At 42.4% G+C, this 20,959-nt stretch overlaps 1 protein-coding gene across 4 annotated transcripts in view; it reads right to left on the bottom strand.

Moving 5' to 3' along the window:
• The window catches only part of vps13a (vacuolar protein sorting 13 homolog A), a 405,759-nt gene that overhangs the window by 346,197 nt on the left and 38,603 nt on the right, over positions 1 to 20,959 (bottom strand). For all 4 annotated transcript variants that reach the window (XM_080188886.1, XM_080188884.1, XM_080188883.1 and 1 more), the window contains exons 4-5: positions 4,766 to 4,861; positions 1,372 to 1,473 (exon numbers count right to left, since the gene is read on the bottom strand). In XM_080188886.1, the coding sequence (XP_080045012.1) occupies positions 1,372 to 1,473; positions 4,766 to 4,861 (198 nt within the window). The remainder of the gene's footprint in view (positions 1 to 1,371; positions 1,474 to 4,765; positions 4,862 to 20,959) is intronic.

A 20,959-nucleotide genomic window follows, 5' to 3' on the forward strand; every position in this document is an offset into this window, starting at 1 on the left:
CTTGTCTGTCAAAAACCTATCTACCCGTGACTTAAATATATTTAACGAGGTAGCCTCCATCACTTCAACGGGCAGAGAATTCCAGAGATTCACCACCCTTTGAGTGAAGAAGTTCCTCCTCAACTCTGATCTAAACTGCCCCCCCCAACCCCCCTTATCTCGAGGCTGTGCCCTCTAGTCCTGCTATCCTTTCTAAGCAGGAAGAATCTCTCTACCTGTACCCTATCCATCCCTTTCATTATCTTATACGTCTCTATAAGATCCCCCCTCATCGTTCTAAACTCCAACAAGTACAGACCCAGTCTATTTAGTCTCTCTTCATAGGCCAACCCCCTCATCTCCAGTATCAGCCTAGTGAACCTCCTCAGCAGTCCCTCCAAGGCCAATATATCCCTGCGCAAGTGCGACGACCAAAACTGCACACAGTACTCCAGCTGCGGCCTCACCAGTGCCCTGTACAGTTGCAGCAAGACCTCCCTGCTTTTATATTCTATCCCCCTCGCTATAAAGGCCAGCATCCCATTCGCCTTCTTGATCACCTGCTGCACCTGCAGACTGGGTTTTTGTGACTCAGGCACAAGGACCCCCAGGTCCCTCTGCACCGTAGCATGCTGCAGCTTTTCGCCTTTTAAATAGTAATCCCTCCTACTATTATTTCTGCCAAAGTGGATAACCTCACACTTGCTAACATTGTACTCCATCTGCCAGGTCCTCGCCCACTAGCTCAGCCTATCCGGATCCCTCTGCAGACTTTCCACACCCTCCACGCAATTTGCTTTTCCACTCATCTTTGTGTCATCAGCAAATTTCGTCACCCTACACTCAGCCCCCTGCTCCAGATCATCTATATAAATGGTAAATAGCTGAGGCCCCAGCACCGATCCCTGCAACACTCCACTCGTCACCAACCGCCAATCAGAATAGCACCCATTGATACCAACTCTCTGCCTCCTATTAGACAACCAATCCTCTATCCACGCTAACACCTTACTCCCAACTCCATGTACCCTAACCTTCTGAAGCAACGTTCTGTGAGGCACCTTATCAAACGCCTTTTGAAAATTTAGAAATACCACATCCACCGATTCCCCTCTGTCTACAACATGCATGATGCGTGATTTCATGCGTGATGCCTCAAATGTTTGCCTTTTCCCCTATTACTCTACCGAGCAAACATTCAATACATTTGTATGTGGAGTTGAATATGAGCGAGGGCATATATGGGATTCACACTGGTTTATTTACCAAATGGACATCTTCTCTACAGTATTCTTTATTTCTCTGCTTTTTTTGTACAATGTTAACACTTGCTGATAAGAACATAAATATTACACATTGATGACTGAGAAGGTAAACATCGGTTCACCATACCTTTGTCAGCAACCTTTTGCTTAGCATCTTCAATTCTTTGCAATTCTCTCTGCTTCAATTCTTGAAGTTGCAATTCCTCTTTTTCTGCATCATATTCGATACCTAAAACACACATTTAAACAGAACTTACAAAACACACTTACCTAAAACACATATTTAAACAGAACTGACAAATACAAGAGTTAGCTGTCATAACAACTTACATAATATGCCTTTACATTTACATCGTTCATTTGGCTAATAAAAAGTGTACATTTTTATTATTCAAAAACTGCACACAAGTATGCTAACTTGTGATTAAAAGTTCACTTGTACTTCACTTAAAATGTGCTTTAACGAAAAACCACATTGACTCCTGCAAGAATGATATACCCTGTAAATAATTCCTTCTGCAGATTTTCAATTTATTAAATCAAAATAATCTAACAAGAATCATTTTACTGTCAGATAGCTTATATCAACTCTCAATTCTACTGTTCTATTTAGAGAAAATAATTAATTCTATCTAGCATCTTATTTCATCACATGAAAACAGCTCAACACCCAAAAAATGAATTGCTTAATAACTTTTGCACAGGGAGAAACTACAATAATTATCTCCAGTTCACATTATAAACACAACACAACTGTTCGTGCAGATCACACAAAAATGTTCATTGCTGAATTAACAATGGAATAGAATCTTTCCTTTGTATACCACAACTATACAGCTACCATGGGAAATAGTTTGACTCTCGTGATGAATCTCATTGCTCTTGCTGCATGTTTTACTGTCGCAGGCTACAATTAAACATAGTATGTTTACTTTTATTTATTCAGTCATAAATAGGCTTATGTTAACACTGCTGTGAAGTTACTGTGAAAATCCCCTAGTCGCCACGCTGCGGCACTTATTTGGGTACACTGAGGGAGAATCTAGCATGGCTAATGCACCTAACCAGCACCTCTTTTGGACTGTGGAAGGAAACCGGAGCACCCAGAGGAAACTCATGATTCAAGGGAGAATGTGCAGACTCCGCACAGACAATGACTCAAGCTGGGAATCGAACCCGGATCCCTGGCTGTGAGGCAGCAGTGCTAACCACTGTGCCACCATGCACTAACCACTGTGCCACCATGCTGCTTATGGATGTGTTCTGACTAGACACACTACAATTGCAACAATCGTGCTGAAACCAATGCTCCAGTGCAATGATGTGGATAGCAGGTCGACAGGTGACCAATGAACTAAGACACTTTGAAATGAGTGCTGGCGAGGCTGTGAGGGTAGGAATTGGGGTAGTGGCGAGCCTGTGAATCGGGGCCTGTGGATGGTCTCACCAATGCAAGAGACTATTGAACCAAAACGTCTGCTTTGTTTTTAATTTCACACAGTTCCAATGCAACCTACAGAAGATAAAGCAATTCTGAAGGAATAGTTCTGTTCCTTATTCAAGTGCACTATTGAAAGAAAAATAAGCAAATGGTTGCAAACTCAAGTACAGTTTCTAATCAATGAGCTTGAAATTTATCAGCAATTTTATCCTTGAGCTTGAAATCAATGGTGTTGGTGGGTGCTGCAAAGTTACCATTAGATTCCAGCCTCTAGCCAAAATCGAAAACAAAAACAGGAAATTCTGGAGCATCTCAGCAAGTCATCCAGACTCTAAACGTTGGCTCTATTCTCCCTCTACAGCTGCTGCCAGGCCTGAGATTTTCCAGCATTTTGTTTCTCTTTGAGGCAATTAAAACATCTTGAAAAGAAAAACAACTTTCGTTCTCCCTCCCCTGCAGAACAGTTCAAAAAAAAACTTCTGAATGAATTCACAGCAAAAAAAAGGTTCACCTGCCATTCTTTTGATAAACAGAACAAAACTGAAGAACAGAATCGTGAGTGAACATTTCAATGTTTTCACAATTATTGCCAATCTGTGAAACTAAGACAAATTCTGTAAGAAACAGCAGAGGTACTTCGCCTCTCGGCCTTTTGGCTGAGATCAAGTATAGTATCGACATGCTGTGCTTGGATGAAGTCAATAGGTTACATTTCAGCTTCATTTGAAGCAATTTTTAAAAACAGATGAGTTCAAGCTTTGGAGGAGGAGCTATGCCTACTCCAATCAGCTTGGATCATGTAGATCAAGCCCAAGACAGGAGGTGAGAGCCCTGTCTTGTCAGCTTGGGTCGGGAATGTCTCAACTTGTTGACACTCTGAATTGGACTTGATTTGATTGAACTAGAATTAAAAACCATTAAGACATTGATGGTTGGATTTAGAAGAATAGGCCTTGGATTAGCCTTTGTCCTTCATTCATTCACGGAATATGAGCATTGCTAACCAGGCCAGCATCTGTTGTCCATCGCTACTTGCCCTGGAGAAAGTGGTTGGGAATCAAGAGATTTCTTTGCAAAAAGAGGGCATCTTGCCTTAATTCAACACCACTCATGAGCTTGAACCTAACATTCTGGCAAGTTACATAAAATGGTAACCACGTGTATAAAGTTAATTGACGGTTACACAGAATGCATTTGCTTTGATGCTCATCGATGTGACACAGAATAACTGGCGAACACTTAAGTGATAATTTTGCAAAATTAACCTTTTAAATTTCAATTCACCTGGAATAAGGTACTCAAATGTATAAATTTATTCTACCTCTTGACACTTTAAAATAGATTATATAGGCAAACACAGCTCTGAATAAAAGATTTCTCTTTTGGACTTCAGCGACACCAGTTATAGACTTGACTAAAGGACAACTACAAACTTGAATATTGCTAAAAAAAAATTGCTGAAACTTTTGGGCTTGCATTCATCAGGGCAAATGCAAGAACGCCAATTTTCACAAAACGTTATACTTCAGGGGAAAAAATGGTGCCAAGCTGTTACAGTAAGAAGTCTCACAACACCAGGTTAAAGTCCAACATGTTTATTTGGTAGCAAAAGCCACTAGCTTTCGGAGCACTAGTACCAAATAAACCTGTTGGAATTTAGCCTGGTGTTGAGGGACTTCTTACAGTGTTTACCCCAGTCCAAACCAGCATCTCCACATCATGGCCAAGTTGTTACACAGAGAAAGCAAAAGGAACTATAGGCTGCCCATGCTTCCGAATAATTCAAAAAAGAACAAGGCTTGAACATATTCCTTTTGCTTGCCGAGAAAGTCCCTGTGTACGAATGTGTGTTGTCTCTAGCATGTGTAAATAAGCCACATTAGGAGCTTTACTGATGATTTTAAATTGGTTTAGTGTAGTTATTAGCACTTTCAAGATTGTTCAGCGAGTGTTATCAAAACAGTAACCATATCTAACAATTGATATTTTTCTTCGAGTCTTACAAGTGCAGGCTCTCAAGGACAGTCTAGATCCTACTTAATACAAGCAACAAAACTACAACAAGATGCATTTTGCTTACTGGCACATGGTACAACGAGCAAATAGATTCCATCCAGTGTGGCTTCCACTGCTTGACCATAAAGATTCTTCCATGGTATCTTCAGTTCAAGTTTAGCTAAGAAAATAATAATGTTGGTTAAATATAAATTAAAGTGGGCACGCAAAAATCCAGAAGTTTTGTCAGAATGATACAATACTGCTTGATCTTGAGACACTTCCTCATATGTCCCAGGTGAAGAATATTTGTAAAGAAGACCCCATGAACTGACGTTACGCTTTGAAGATGTAACTAGTAGAGTTGACAAGGGGGAACCAGTTGATGTGGCATATTTGGACTTTCAGAAAGCGTTTGACAAAGTCCCACATAAGAGATTATCATGCAAGGTTAAAGCACATGGGATTGGGGGAAGTGTATTGAGATGGATAGAAAACTGGTTGGCAGAGAGGAAACAAAGAGCAAGAATTATTGGTTTTTTAAAAAATTGGTATGCAGTAACTAGAGAAGTGCCACAGGGATCGGCGCTGGGACTGATCCAATGATTTGGATGAGGGAACAAAATGTAACATCTCAACATTTGCAGATGGTACCAGTTGGGTAGGAGGGTGAACCATGATGAGGATGTAGAAATCCTTCAGCATGATCTGGACAGATTGAGTGAGTGGGCAAATCAATGGCAGATGCAGTATAATTTGGATAAACGTGAGGTTACTCACTTCATAAATAAAAGCAAAATAGCAGATTAATTACTACCTGAATGGCTGTAAATTGGGAGAGGGGAGTGTGCAGCAGGATCTGAGTGTCCTTAAGCACCAGTCGCTGAAGGTAAGCATGCAAATGTAGCAAGCCATAATGAAGGCAAATGGTATGTTGGCCTTCATTGTGGGAGGTTGAGTACAGGAACAGGGGTGTGTTGTTGCAATTAAACAGGGCCTTGGTGAAGCCACACCTAGAGTATTGTGTGCAGTTTTGGTCACCTTTTCTGAGGAAGGATGTTCTTGCTCTCAAGGAGTGTGGCAAAGGTTTACCAGGCTGATTCTGAGGATGGCGGGACTGACGTATGAGGAGGTTATAATTATTTTTGCTGGAGTTCAGACGAATGTTGGGGGGGGGGGGGGGGGGGGGGGGGTGGAAAGAGGAATCTCAGACTTATTAAATTCTAACAGGATTAGACAGGGTAGATGCAGGGAGGATGTTTGCAATTGGTTGGGGGGTGGGGTCATAGTCTGAGGGTTTGGGGTAGACCATTTAGGACATCATCTGGGACTTTGAGAGCTGTTTAATACTTTAGTTCTTCACCCAAAGACTGGTGAGCCTGTGGAATTCATTACCACAGGAAGTAGTTGATGCCAAAACGTTGAATGTATTCAAGAAGTGGCTTGGTATAGCACTTGGGGCGAATGGGTTCAAAGGTTATGGAGAGGAAGCAAGATTAGGTTATTGAGTTTTGATGATTAGCCATGATTGTAATGAATAGTGGAGCAGGCTCAAAAGGATCAAATGTCCTCCTCCTACTCCTGTCTTCTATGTTTCTTTGTTATGTTCTGCCTAATAGACTGCAATTTAGACCAATATGATCAGTGTAACAGAATTCTTTATGTGAAGTGGCCAATTTGACAACTGATTGAAATGCAGATGCATTGTACATAGGTTTTAAGAGGGTGTTTGACAAGATGACTTACAGCAGAGTTTTTAAAAAAAAATTCAGGTATATGGTTAAAAAGAAAATCTAGCATGGGTAGAAATTTAGTTACAGGACAGGAATCAGCAAAACAGGAGTTGCTTGAGTTGGACAAGAAAGTTAGAAGTGTTTTACGTTAGTGGTGAGTGCCAGTCTACTTCTGTTCTCAGTATATAAAGATTTGGACTTGGGAATGGGGAGCACAATGTTGCAATTTGCTGATAACACAAAATTAGAAGTTGGAAAGCAGCAACAAAAAAAATGTAAAGACACAAGCAGACACAGACAACTTAGCAAAGTGAGCAGAAAATTCGCAGATGCAATTTGCTATGAAAGGTCATCAACCCTTTCCTCAAAATAAACAAACACTAACCGCATCATCCATGCAAGCTACCATCTCATCTCCAACCCAGTTCCTTTCCTCTCCAAATGATTTTGTCGCCTCCTAAATTTGTTCCCAAATTTGGTAGAACTCTTGTTTTGAATCCACCCCATCTGGTTTCCGTTCCTACTAAAGAATCAAACAGCTCTCAAAGTCACAGATGACATCTAACATGACATGACGAAGAACTTTTCCTCCTGGTCTTTCTTGATCCGTCTTATCCCTCTGGCACAGTTGATCACAGCATCCCTCTTCAACACCTTTCCATGCTCATCTGGTAGGATGGACTGCTCTCACTTTGTTCAATTTTTATATTACTATAACCAGAAAAATCACTTACAATTTATTTTCCTGCTCCCAAATAGTTCCCTTAATATTCTCCAAGGATCTATCCTTGGCCTTGTTTTATTTCTCATCTACAAGCTGCCCTTCAGTGACATCATTCAAAGGCGCAGCATTAGTTGTCGCATGTATGGTGCGAGCACCTCACTTTACTTCACCAACATTCATACTCCACCCATGTTGCTAAAATATCAAACTATTTATCCAATATTCAATATTGGATGAGCAGAACTTCCTCCAATTAAAAATAGTAATTTTTTCAGTCTCAATTCCAAATATGTTGGGCGGAACTTTATCATACTGCCACACCTGGTGCAAATGCTTGTAAACAGGAAAAATAGTGTGCAAACTGTTTGCAATCTATCTGGCCCCTTTCAAGTGGTGTGAACTGCATCACATCCAGAAAGTGTACAAAGCTTATTAGCAAAAAATTGTTTGGATTTGGATTTCAATATCATTGGTGAGCTTGGCATGTAATCATTCCCCCTCCCAGAAGATTCCCACTTCTCTGTGCCAATTAGTACACGTCTTTAAAAGTGTGGTCAAGACACAGCAGGAGTGAAGGAGAGCTAGGAGGTGAGTGCTGCTGAGCACCAACCTCCAGGCTGCAGAGGGAGGTCAACTGCTGTCAAGGTTATGGAGGGGTTTGCATGGATGTGGGGATCCTTAGGTCAGAGGTCACCACTGGCTTAAGACTCATATGCGTGCATTTCCTTATGGTTGCTGTATGACATCTGAGGGGTAGCATATGAGGTCCAGTCCCCACACCACTAATGTTGCACTGGCTGTCATGCCTTTTGTCTGCTGGACAGACTCCGAGAATGGAGAGTCCATTCACCTGATGAAGAGGTTAACCTCGAAAGCTTGTGACTTTACTATCAAATAAATCGGTTGGACTTAAACCTGGTATTGTCAGACTTCTTACTGTGTTTACCCCAGTCCAACGCCAGCATCTCCACATCATATCTGAGTCCTGCCAGAGCCTGAGTGGGCACCTCTGTAGCATCTTGAAGTCGTTGGGACACAAGTGCATTCGAGGTCACAGTTGTCCTGTACACTCAGACAACCAACTACATCCACTTTAACATGGGCAAGGCCCAGTAGAATGCCCGGAATGCAGGATGCAGGGCACTATAGATGGCAAGCACTTCACTCTGCAGGTTCCATGGAATCAGGGAAACCCTTTATGAACCACAAGGGTTCCACTCCCTGAACATGCAGGTAGCCTGTGACCATCTGCTGCACATCATGCACATGTGCACACGCCAACCAGGTAGTGTGCACGACAGCTACATTTTGCAGAGATCAGACATCTCTGGGGTCTTTGCAGACCACCCCAGGCTGCTGGTCTGGCTCGTGGGGGAGGAGGGCTACCACGGAGTTCAAGGCTGATGACACCAATGTGGAGGCCTGAGACTGACGTGGAGACTTGTTATAATGAGGGCCATGCGGCCACCTGGTCTGTCATTGAACAGTGGGTCTCTTTCTTAAAAGTTATAGTTCCACTGCCTGGAGTGCTCCAGCAGTGCTCTCCAGCACAACCCTCAAAGGGTCTTCCATATCGTTGTGGTCTGCTGTGTGCTTCACAACCTGGTGCAGCAGTGAGAGGACATCCTAGAGGAGAAGGACTAGGCAGATGCCCAAGGATGTGGAGGAAAAGGACCAGGCCAAAGAGGAGCCACAAAATGTAGGACATAAGAACATAAGAACTAGCACCCGTTGACCCCCACTCTCTGCCTCCTATTTGACAACCAATCCTCTATCCACGCTAACACCCTACCCCCAACTCCATGTCCCTCGACCTTCTGCAATAACCTCTTGTGAGGTACTTTGTCAAACACCTTCTGAAAATGAAGATTACTGTCACTATGTACAAAAGGTAAATTGGGTACTTTGTGAAATATCTTTTGGTCACTGTGTCTTCTGAACTTGTTTAAATACTTTCAGGGTCAGAGGAAGAGGTGTGTGACAATCAGAGTCGTGCAGCACAGAAAACATCCTTCAGCCTACTGAGTCTGCACTGACAATAACTACCACTAAAGTTGCGCTAATCCCATTTCCAATGGCACTTGTCCCATATCCCTGAACATTATGATATTTCAAGTGCTCATCCAAATACTTTTTAAAGGTTGTAAGGTTTCTGGTCTCCACAACCTTTCCAGACAGTGCACTCCAAATTCTCACCACCCTCTGAGTGAAATGTATTTTTCTCAAATCCGCTCTGAATTTCCTGCCTCTTACTCAAAATCTATGCTCTTCATACATAGGACAGGTGGTGGCAAGGGTCCAGTAGGTAAGGATGGTGAGGTTCACACACTAAAAGTGTGGTGTCCTGCATCTCCAACCCCCACCACCCAAATGCTTGTCCACACTCCCCACCAAGGGTCCCATTGACATCATACCAGGCTAATGGGCCTGGGTTGGCCGTGTTAGCTAGTTCCCTGTCCAGGCAAGAAAGTGATGATAACTCGCTATGTGACATGTTGTGATGCTGCCCTGGTGCAACAGAACACCTACCTGTTCTGGTCTGGTGAGTGCACACTGGCACCCAGGCCTGTGTCAGAGTAAAGGTAAAGGACACCACCATGCAGCCCACTGCCCCAGGAATGGGGTGAGAGATACCAGACATGGCATCCAGTGAGTGATGAGGATGCCATCCCAGGCTGTCACTTCACACCTACACAACCTTCACTGCTGGGACTGCTCAGGGAGGCAGCAGGGACTGGAGCAGAGGAGCTTAGACTGCTGAATACTGCATCAGGGACCAATGACCTCATGGTGCTAACAACGTTTTCAGATGAGTGTTTTGAACATCGCAGCAACCAGGGGTCTGCCAGACATGCTGGGAACTGCAGACTTGATGGGCCAAAGGCCTTGTCTCAGATAGAACAACATTCTGAGCCACTATGGGTGCAACAGTGTTACAAAACTCCCTGTGGAAGGTAGGTCACAAGCAGATGAGTCACAGCTGTGGGGTGCAATTACATTTAACCGTGATCATCTACAGAGCTAAATAACCTCTTTCTAATTACAGTGCCCACCTTCACCTATGCCCTCTTCATGACCCTACAACCTTTTAATATTGTGTTGCCTACTGCTATGTCTTGGTGACCCCTCAGGATGCACATCAGAGGTGGAGGCAGTTAGCTGTGTTCTGCGCCCCATGGTCTGTGATGTCCTTGGGGCTGATATGTCACCTGCCTCTGCCAGTTCTGGAGGCCCAACATTCTCTGCACCATGGTCTGCGAGCCCTCAGCCTGGACCAAGCTTTGGAATCCCTCTGCAATTGCTCTCTGTGACCAGGCCAAGCTCTGGAGCCCCTCTGCAATTGCTTGCTGTGACTGAGCCATTTGTTCAAGACACACAGCCATGGCAAGACAGGGTGCACAGGCTGCCCGAACAAGACTGCTCTTTGTCTTATGGCATTGATCACTAGTCTTTCACGTCAATGCGTACGCACCAACTGCCACAGCCACCACATCCCAGGCCCCGTTGTTGTTCTGACTCCTGGATCATCTGTCCTCTCGGGGATACAAGATGGCTCACCTCACCTCCAAGGTGTGGATCACTCATTCTCGCAGTTTTGGCATTTAGAAATTTTTTGGGAAAGTTCCACCCACTGACTTCCCTCTCCCTGGCATGATTAAGCAATTCTGTTCACAAACTTGATATCACATTCGATCCAAAGATAATGTTTCAACCTAATTTTCCTGCCATCAGTAAGACCACATCCATAACATTGCCCAACTTCACCCTAGCTTACCTGCTGCTGAAACCCTTATTTAAGTCTTTGTTACCTCTGGATTGAACTATTTTGCACTCCTGGTTGATTTCCCAAATTTTACCCACATTAAGCTGGACGTCATCCAAAGCTCAATTGCCCTGACAATATACGGAGTCCCCATCCCTCCCATCATCAGTATTCACAGACCTACACTGGCTTGTAAAAAATAAGCATTTTGATTTTAAAAATCTCATCCTAGTTTTCAAATCCCACCATAATCTCATTCTTCTCTATCTCTGCAATCTTCTCCAACCTGACAATCTTCAAGGGATATCTGCACTTCTCTAATTCTGGACACTTGTGCATCTCCAAATTTAACTGACTGTGCCTTCAGCTGCTTAGAATCCAAGCTCTGGAATACCCTTCCCACATCTCACTACCTTTCTTTCTTATCCAACTTTTCTTAAAGCCTACCTCTTTGACTAAGGCTTTTAAACCTAATATCCCCTTATATGGTTCAAGGTTATATTTTGTTTCAGAATGCTTTTATGAAACATTTTTCAATCATTTCATTAGATTAATGGTGCTTTATAAATTCTTGTCATGGTGCGAAGTACAATAATTTGGGAGGCAAACCAAGGAATGGGATTATCCACTCAATGCCAATGAAGAACGTGCATCCAACTTTTCATTTGTCTCCAATGTTGAAATACATAATTTCATGCAAGAATTATACAAGAATAAAAAACCCATAAGCTTTATAAATACAAGACAGAGTTCAAGAACAGAGGTGATAAGTTCAGACAAGGCAAGTAGTTGGGTTTCAGTTAAGAGCATTGAGTGCCCTATCGGTTGCTCCATGATAAAATACTTTGAAGTCAAAGAAAATATACAGCACAGATTTACCAGAATGTTATTTGGGAAGATCAATTCTCGCATCATTTCCACTGGAGCAGAGAAGTCGATGAGGAGAACTAGCGTAAGTATTAAGGTTATGTCGCATTTTGATGAAATAGAGAAAGATTAATTTCTTTTGATAGAAACTTAGTGATGAAGGATCATCAGTAGTTCATTAAATTCAATAATTTAGTGGATACAGTATGGATTCTGCATAGTGGACAATGAAGAAAATGATCTCCAATTGCAACAGGATCTTGATCACTTGGGCCAATGGACTGACACATGGCAGATGGAGTTTTAATTTGGACAAATTTGAGGTGATGCATTTTGTTAGATTGAACCAGGGCAGGACTTACTCAGTTAATTGTAGGGTGTTGGGGAGAATTACAGAACAAAGAGATCTAGTGGTACATATTCATAGCTCCTTGAAAGTGGAGTCAAAGGTGGACAGGGGGGTGAAGAAGGCATTTGGCATACTTGGTTTCATCAGTCAGAACATCGAATACAGGAGTTGGAATGTCTTGTTGAAGTTGTACAAGACATTGGTAAGGCCATGCTTGGAATACTATTTGCAAGTCTGGTCACCCCATTATAGAAAGGATATTACTAAACTAGAAAGAATGCAGAAAAGATTTACTCGGATGCTACCGGGACTTGATGGATTGAGTTATAAGGAGAGGCTGGATAGACTGGGGCTTTTTTTCCTCTGGAGCGTAGGAGGCTGAGGGGTGATCTTATAGACATCTATAAAATAATGAGGGGCTCAGATCAGTTAGATAGTTAATATCTTTTCCCAAGGGTAGGGGAATCTAAAATTAGAGGGCGTAGGTTTAAGGTGAGAGGGAGAGATACAAAATTGTCCGGGGGGAAATTTTTTCACACAGAGGGTGGTGAGTGTCTGGAACAAGCTGGTAGAGGTGGTTACAATTTTGTCCTTTAAAGCATTAAGATAGTTATATGGATACGATGGATATAGAGGGATACAGGCCAAATGCGCACAATTGGGATTAGCTTAGGGATTTTTAAAAAAAATAGGTGGCGTGACAAGTTGGGCAGAAGGGCCTGTTTCCATGCTGTAAACCTCTTGACTCTATGATTAGTATTTCAGGTGTGGTCTAACTAGTACATGTATAGTTTTAGCAAGACTTCCATATTTTTATACTCCATTCTGTTTGAAATAAAGGCCAACATTCCATTTGCCTTCCTCATTACCTGCTGAACATGCACTCTCCATATCCTAATTTTTATTTCAGATGTGAAAATTAGTCCCTGGCTCCAATGGGAACAGTCTTTATTCACATCCATAGTCATTGTATCATTAAATTTTATTTGGTTGTGAAATTACTGCTGCAGCCAATTTGGTGCCTGCTGGGAAAGATGAGCTCAATTTCTAGATATAAAAGAAGGTTTCAGAAATGGAGATTGGAATGTGATGGTTGGTGGCAATAAGTAATAGAGAAGAAAAATAAGATTTAAATATATGGTCAGAAAACCTTGCTTTTTCCTATTCATAAAGTATACCTTAATGAAGGTACATAGGGAAAAATAGCTTTAATAATAAATCCTTCACAAAGCATAAAACAACGGCAAGGTTGCATGTCTGGATATTAGATAGACCTGAAATTAACTGAGGCCACAATGGAAAGTGAAAAATACATTGGGGAAGAAAACAACTAGGTTGCATTTTCATGGTATAGCTTTAAAGTTCTTTTCAAGGCTGGAAAGGCCACGTAGGTTTTTGAAAGATTTTGTATAGTGATTGGGATTGAGGAGTATATGTCTGCAACTAAACATATAATTTGCATACATTTTCACTGTTGAAGATAATACAATGCTAGGTACAAATGTTTTAGATATTGACTCCTTAAATGTAATTATATAAATGGCTTTAGCTTGGGTTGAGACACCGAAGATTAGTTGGGTTGTTGAACCTAATAACTTTTAATTTTGAATGTTGCAGAAAATTGGAGAGGTACTATGCAAGCCACTAATTTAGCTGTTTTTCGAGATCTGGACTCAGCCGAATTGATTGGTTAAACAGCTTAATGCATGAATGTATTCACTCGTACCAAACCCTATTCAATGTTATCTAGATTGAAACACAGGAACAGGAGTGGACCATTCAGCCCCTTGAACTTGTTCTCCATTGTTGTTATGACTGATCTACATCTTTTTGTTCTAAATCATATAAGTAAAGTTTCCTGTAATTCATTACTTATAGACTTGAATTAAATAATTAAACTATTGTATTTTGAAATTCGAGCTATGCTAAAGACTAATGATTCAAATAACCAAATAGTTTGAAAATTACAGACCATTCAAATATCTTTCACTTTTTTAAAAAAAATTGTTTTCAGTATTTTCTTTTACTTGCTCCTTAGTAGTCCTTAAAAGAGACTAGATTGTTACTTCAAATTTTTAGTTGATTGTACTAATTTGTATTACTTGTTATTCTTGGGTATCTTGTTATATTCTATAACCTTTGCTGCTGGACACTTGTAATTATCTTTTGGAAAATGATCAATTTGACAAAAAATATTTTTTTGGTAAAAGTGGGCAGTGGGTGGACCATCCAGGTTCTGGGGCTGCAATGTAAGTAAGAGAAGGAGACTTGAATGAGAGCTGAACGCTGTTGTGAAGCTTTAGTTATCTAATTCTAGACCAAGAAAATTCCTCAATGTGCCAAAATGAGAAAAATCAAGTAGACAAGGCCGAAAATGACCTTTGTTTTTTTAAAAAAATGAAGAGATTGAACCCCTTGCTGTTATTCATAAGAGAAGTTAGAATTCTGGTAGGTCGCTGGAGCTATTATGTCTATCTGTATAATAGTATTTAGCTCTTGGGAATTTTTAGAATTTGCAAGTTCATACTATTCAAATACAACCACAGGCATGACTAGTGGCCTTTTAAAACTAGCAGCTGCTCACATAATTGGAAATCTTATTAAATGCTCCCTTAAAGACATGACTGGGCACAACTCCAGAGAAGATTCACTAGGTTGATTCCAAGTGTGGGAGAAGTTTCTTTTGAGGAGAGATCGAGCACATTTGTCATGTTGGGCCTGTATTCACTGGAATTCAGAAAAATAAGAGGTGACCTCACTCAGACACATATAGGATTGTCAGAGGGCTTGACAGGGTAGATGCTGAGAGGTTGCTTCCCCGTGTGCGAAAGTCTAGGACCGGAGAAATCTCAGTAAAGGGTCACCTATTTAAGGCAGAAATGAAGAGGAACAACTTCTCTTAGAATGTAGTGAGTTTGTGGAATTCTTTACTGCAGAGGGTTGTAGCACCTGAGTCATGAAGTATTTTCAAGGCCATGATGGCCTGATTTTTAATCAGCAAGGGAATCAAGAGTTATGGGGATAAAGCGGGAAAGCGGAGTTGAGGATAATTATATATCAGTCATGATCTCATTTAATGGCGGAGCAGACAATGGGCTAAATGGCCTATTTCAGCTCCTACGTCTTATGGAATAGGACAACATGGATATTTGAGAGTTGTGCAGGTCTAATGATTGACAAATGGCTTTTTTTTCCATGCTGTGAAATTCTACTTTTTCCTATAGAAATTAAATATCTCAGGAGTATTGCTCCTGCACATATCCATTACTTTTGAACATGTGCAGTATGGAAGAAGTTCTTGCCAGCACTCAAACTACCTTCTCTCTACCATTTTAATCTTCTGAATAATGTAACACACTTTAATTTCTGACCAATTATTGTTTCCTAATACAGGGTGATTTTGTTTTAGGTGCTGTCCTTGTGCTTCACGTAGGACAAATGCAGTGTTTGACACTTAGAAAAATTAGAAGTTTGTTTAAACACCAGGATAGGAATTTTACTACCCCACCCGCCACAGGAATCGGAACAAGCAAGGGATGGACCATGCAAAGGTCCGTTAACCTTAGGTGGGATTTTACATTACCCAAGTCTTGATCCTCAAAACATTTATCAGTTTGGTAATTCTAAAGAGTATCAGTCCTACTGTTCAGATTCTATTGCCCGATTTGTTCCTGCTTGCGATAACAAAAAGATACAGAATTAAATTGAAAAGGACAACATATTGTTCTGCAGGTTTGAAGTTGACCTACTTGGCTTCGCCTCAGTACTATGGTATGGAAATTACAATAGAATTTCCTTCTCTCTCCCCCAGTGAGCCAGTGGTGCATTCCTATGCCACAATCTACTGTGATGACAGCTGCTCCTTGAACACTTGCAGTAGCCAACTGCATTGCAATGCCAAGTGTTGCCTCCCAGATGGGCTCACTCCTGAAGGAACAGGCTTGTTTCCTGGATACAAATAGATCTCTTTCCTCCTCCTACCACCTTGCCCCCCACATCCTCACCTTCTTGCCCCATACTCTCTTTTACTCACACGCTGCAATCAACCTCTCCCCACTTCCAATAACTGGAGCTCTACTCTACAGCTTTTCACCTCCACACCTTGCAGCCAGCCTCTCCCCCTCCAGCGTCCCAGCACTCCACTCCCCAAACTCTGTTCCCTGGGCCCTGGTTAGGTGTGCTCTGACAGCTCTGCACCACTGATTGTCAATGCATAAATGCATATACACCCCAGGTTTTTGTTCCTGCACCTTCTTTTAGGATTTTACCTTTTTTTCAAAATATTACCTCTTCTCATTCTTCCTACCAAATGCACTACTTTGTGCTTTTCTCCACTAAATTCCATTTGTTACAAGTTCACCCATTCCACTTGCCCATCAATGTCCCCTTGAATTAACAATGCTTACAATTACTGGGCAATTGCAAATTTATTCCACGTGGATTCCAACTGAAATTCCACCTTCATGTTTCAAACATAAATTGCTAAGTTGCCCCTTAAGTGTTCCAAAATGTGTAGGTTAGATGGATAAATCTTAGTCAACGCTTGGGGTTACAGGGACTGGACAATGGGAAGGACCTAGATGGGATGATCTATTGGAGAGTCTGTGCAGACTATAGTGGCTCCGAATGACCCATCACTGCTCTGTAGGGATTCTATAGTCGCTCCCACCTTGCCAGACCACACCACCATCACCAAATATCAAATCATTTCCAAAGCAGTTGCTGATCTCTACTTCCTTCCATAACTTCCTATTTCCTAAAACCATACAGTTTACTTCTACTACCTTTTCAAGATCCACAAGCCTTGGTTAACCGATTGCTCCAGCACACCCCTTTCACTGAACTTACTTCTGTGTCTCCATCATCCAATCTCTTCCCACCTGTGTCTGTGTCTTCAAAGTCTTCCATCAGTTCCTTTGCCTGACTGGACTCCTTTTCATTGCTAACATCCAATTGCTCCACAACTCTGGTACTAGCCGGGGTGTTTTGAGGGTTTTGCACTTCTTCCTTGAATGGAGGCCTGACCACTTCTCGTCCACTACCAATGGCACCTACCACTGTCTGGTTGAACTAGTTGCACTTTGAATAACTTCTCATTTTGCTCTTCTCCTCCACTTCACTCCATCCAACTAAGAAGTGCTGCTCCCGGAAGCCACAAGAGTCCTCCTTTTTTTGGGATTCTTCTAATCCTCGTCAGGCCTTCCTCCTTCAACTCTTTCTAATGTAATGATAATTTCAGCAACTTTGCTTCTAATTTCAACTCTTCCCCCACTTCTATGGGGTCCATCTGCAACTCTTCCCTTTCTTGACTTCTATCTCCATTTCTGGGATAAGCAGCTATTGGTTAGTTTCTCCATCACAGCAGCTCCGAAGATGTCATGTTCCATTCTAATGCTCGTGATATGTCTTGCTTTTCCCTTGACTAAAGATTCCAGCCTTCTGCCACATGACTCAGAGCCTCAACTTTGTTCATTCCATTTCATATATTCTGGCTCTCATCCCTTTCACTCACTCCATTCGCTATGATGGGGCTCCTCTTGTCCTGATCTTCCAATTCAGCATCCTCCACGTTCAACAGATCATCTACCATCACCATCAAACCCATCTTCCCTCCACCACTCTGCATCTTGATGGAAGGTACCCTCTGTAACATTAAGGGGATTTTCCAGAGGCTTCCCTCTGGTGCCATGTATTGAGCTAAACTCAGCTCATACAAAGACTCACATAGGACATTATGCAATTGAAGACATTCTTTATTTCACCAATAAACTGGGAAAGACACAGCCAAAAGTTTCTAACTTCTCTATGTTGTTACAGTACATGTGTAAAACAGATACATCTTTTCATAGGTTCGTTTCTCCTGCACAATCTGTCATCCAAACGGGATGATCCAATGACATTAATACACATTATTTACCTTGGCCAACAGCATTTTACCTTCAAGCAGAATTGAGAATTTATTGATCAACCGGACCCAGATGTTCTTTCACACTCCCCCTCCCCCAGCCCCCCTATATTGCCTAGCAACTTGACCTATGCAAATCCAGTAGGTTCAAGGATCACCTTCGCCACCTGCAAATCATGGAAATGGAAGGGAGTCATTTCACTCTGCCTGCTGGCTACCCATTTATCAGTAGATGCTGAATACATCTATTCACTGTAACCACAAGCTAAATGCCTGTATTCATTTTAAAACCTTGGTAGCTTGCAGCTGCAGGGTCTCTTACTGATACAGAATATATTCTATATCTTGTTTCCAAAGAACGTGGCCTGCCTAGCTCTGCTCGTTTCCCATTATACTTTGAGCAGGCTGCATCTTGGCCAAAGCTTACAAGATATTTGAAAATGCATTTCAAATTTACACAATTTATTGACACATGTCAATGCAAGCAATACCTTTGCAGGATGTATATATATTAAATAAAATATAAAGCACTTTGTGATTCCTTATCGTACATTTAAGGCACACTCTGATCCCTATTCTAAACCAGTCTACTTTGTTTTAATAGACTTCAAAAGCCTAGGAATTTCTGCACTCCTTTTTACAGTCCCACCTCCTGGCCCTTGGCTAGCACAAGAGTAGACCATTAAATGTGTGTCCCCCAGTACTTGTCTTAAATCCCAAAGGCTGACTTGACCTCCGGTATTCTTTCTTCCTTGTCCTGACTGCCATCACTGATGCTGTACCTTCTGTGGACTGAACTAGTCATGCACAGCCATATTTAAGCAAGTTTATGATTATCACCAATGCTAGGTTTGCAATGAAAAATAATATAATCCCTTGTAGAATTGGTGTTCCCAAAGAACCTAGTCAGCTTGAGAAGCAACCAAATATAATAAATGGTTAGGGTTAGAACATAAGAACATAAGAAATAGGAGCAGGAGTAGGCCATCTGGCCCTTCGAGCCTGCCCCGCCATTCAATAAGATCATGGCTGATCTGTCGTGGCTCAGTTCCACTTTCCCGCCCTCTCCCCATAACCCTTAATCCCCTCTCTTATCAAAAACCCATCAACCCGCTTCTTAAAAATATTTAGCGAGGCAGCCTCCACCACTTCAACGGGCAGAGAATTCCAGAGATTCACCACCCTTTGAGTGAAGAAGTTCCTCCTCAACTCCGTTCTGAACCGCCCCCCCTTTATCTTGAGGCTGTGCCCCCTAGTCCTACTGTCTTTTTTGAGCGGGAAGAGTCTTTCCACCTCTATCCTATCCATCCCATTCATCATCTTATACGTCTCAATGAGATCTCCCCTCATTCTTCTAAACTCTAACGAGTACAAGCCTAGTTTATTCAGCCTCTCCTCATAGCTCAACCCCCTCAACTCCGGTATCAGCCTAGTAAACCTCCTCTGCACTCCCTCCAGGGCCAAAATATCCTTGCGCAGGTGCGGCGCCCAAAACTGCACACAGTACTCCAGCTGCGGCCTCACCAATGCCCTATACAGCTGCAGCAAGACCTCCCTACTTTTATATTCAATCCCCCTCGCTATGAAGGCCAGCATCCCATTCGCCTTCCTGACCACCTGCTGCACTTGCAGGCTGGGTTTTTGCGACTCATGCACAAGGACCCCGAGGTCCCTCTGCACCGTCGCCTGCTGCAGTTTTTCGCCACGTAAGTAATAGTCCTTCCTACCATTCTTCCTACCAAAGTGGACCACCTCACACTTGCCAACATTAAATTCCATTTGCCATTTCCTGGCCCATTCGCCCAGCCTATCTAGATCCTTCTGCAGACTCTCCACACCCTCCGCACAATTTGCCTTTCCCCCAATCTTGGTGTCATCAGCAAATTTCGACACCCTACACTCGGTTCCCTCCTCCAGATCATCTATATAAATGGTAAATAGCTGAGGCCCCAGCACCGACCCCTGGGGCACCCCACTAGTCACCAACCGCCAATCCGAATAGCACCCATTGACCCCCACTCTCTGCCTCCTATTTGACAACCAATCCTCTATCCACGCTAACACCCTACCCCCAACTCCATGTCCTCTGACCTTCTGCAGTAACCTCTTGTGAGGTACCTTATCAAACGCCTTCTGAAAATCCAGAAAGACCACATCCACCGGCTCTCCTCTATCCACCGCCCTAGACACATCCTCATAGAACTCCAGTAAATTTGTCAGACACAACTTCCCTTTAATGAAACCGTGTTGCGTCTGCCCTATCAAGCAATTCCCTTCAAGATGCCTCGCAATTTCCTCCTTAATGACGGATTCTAACATTTTACCTACCACAGACGTTAAACTAACCGGCCTGTAATTCCCCGCCTTTTGCCTGGCACCCTTCTTAAACAACGGCGTAACATTAGCCGTTTTCCAATCCTCCGGCACTTCCCCGGAATCCAGCGACGTCTGGAAAATAACCACCAAGGCATCCACTATCACCTCCGCCATTTCTTTCAGAACCCTCGGATGCATTCCATCCGGTCCTGGGGACTTGTCCACAATCAGCCCCTCCAGTCTGTTTAACTTTACCACTTTTTTGATGTGAGCAATCAGATTAGTTGTGCTTTCTGAACAATCTAGTATGTATGTGCAACACACTGATCCAATCACTGAACATGTCCCACCCCTTTCCGCCAAGAAATAAACCAATACCAATTGGTGTTGCAGTACCACAGTATGCAAGGCAACCATCTTGTCATTTACCTTGGTAAAGGTAGTGACTGTACTATTGTAACTTGTTCCAAAATGGAGCTTACAAGTATAGTTTCTTGCATCAGCTTGGCTACTTCATATCAATGAAATATTATGCCAAAGAACCACTGATTCTGAAATTGCTGGGAGGAAGTTTGGGAGTGTGATAGACATGTGGGATTACATATCCAAGTAACACGACTCC

Source organism: Carcharhinus amblyrhynchos, chromosome 5, assembly GCF_965287045.1.
Source record: "Carcharhinus amblyrhynchos chromosome 5, sCarAmb.v2.hapA, whole genome shotgun sequence".
In the NCBI taxonomy this organism is placed as follows: Eukaryota; Metazoa; Chordata; class Chondrichthyes; order Carcharhiniformes; family Carcharhinidae; genus Carcharhinus; species Carcharhinus amblyrhynchos.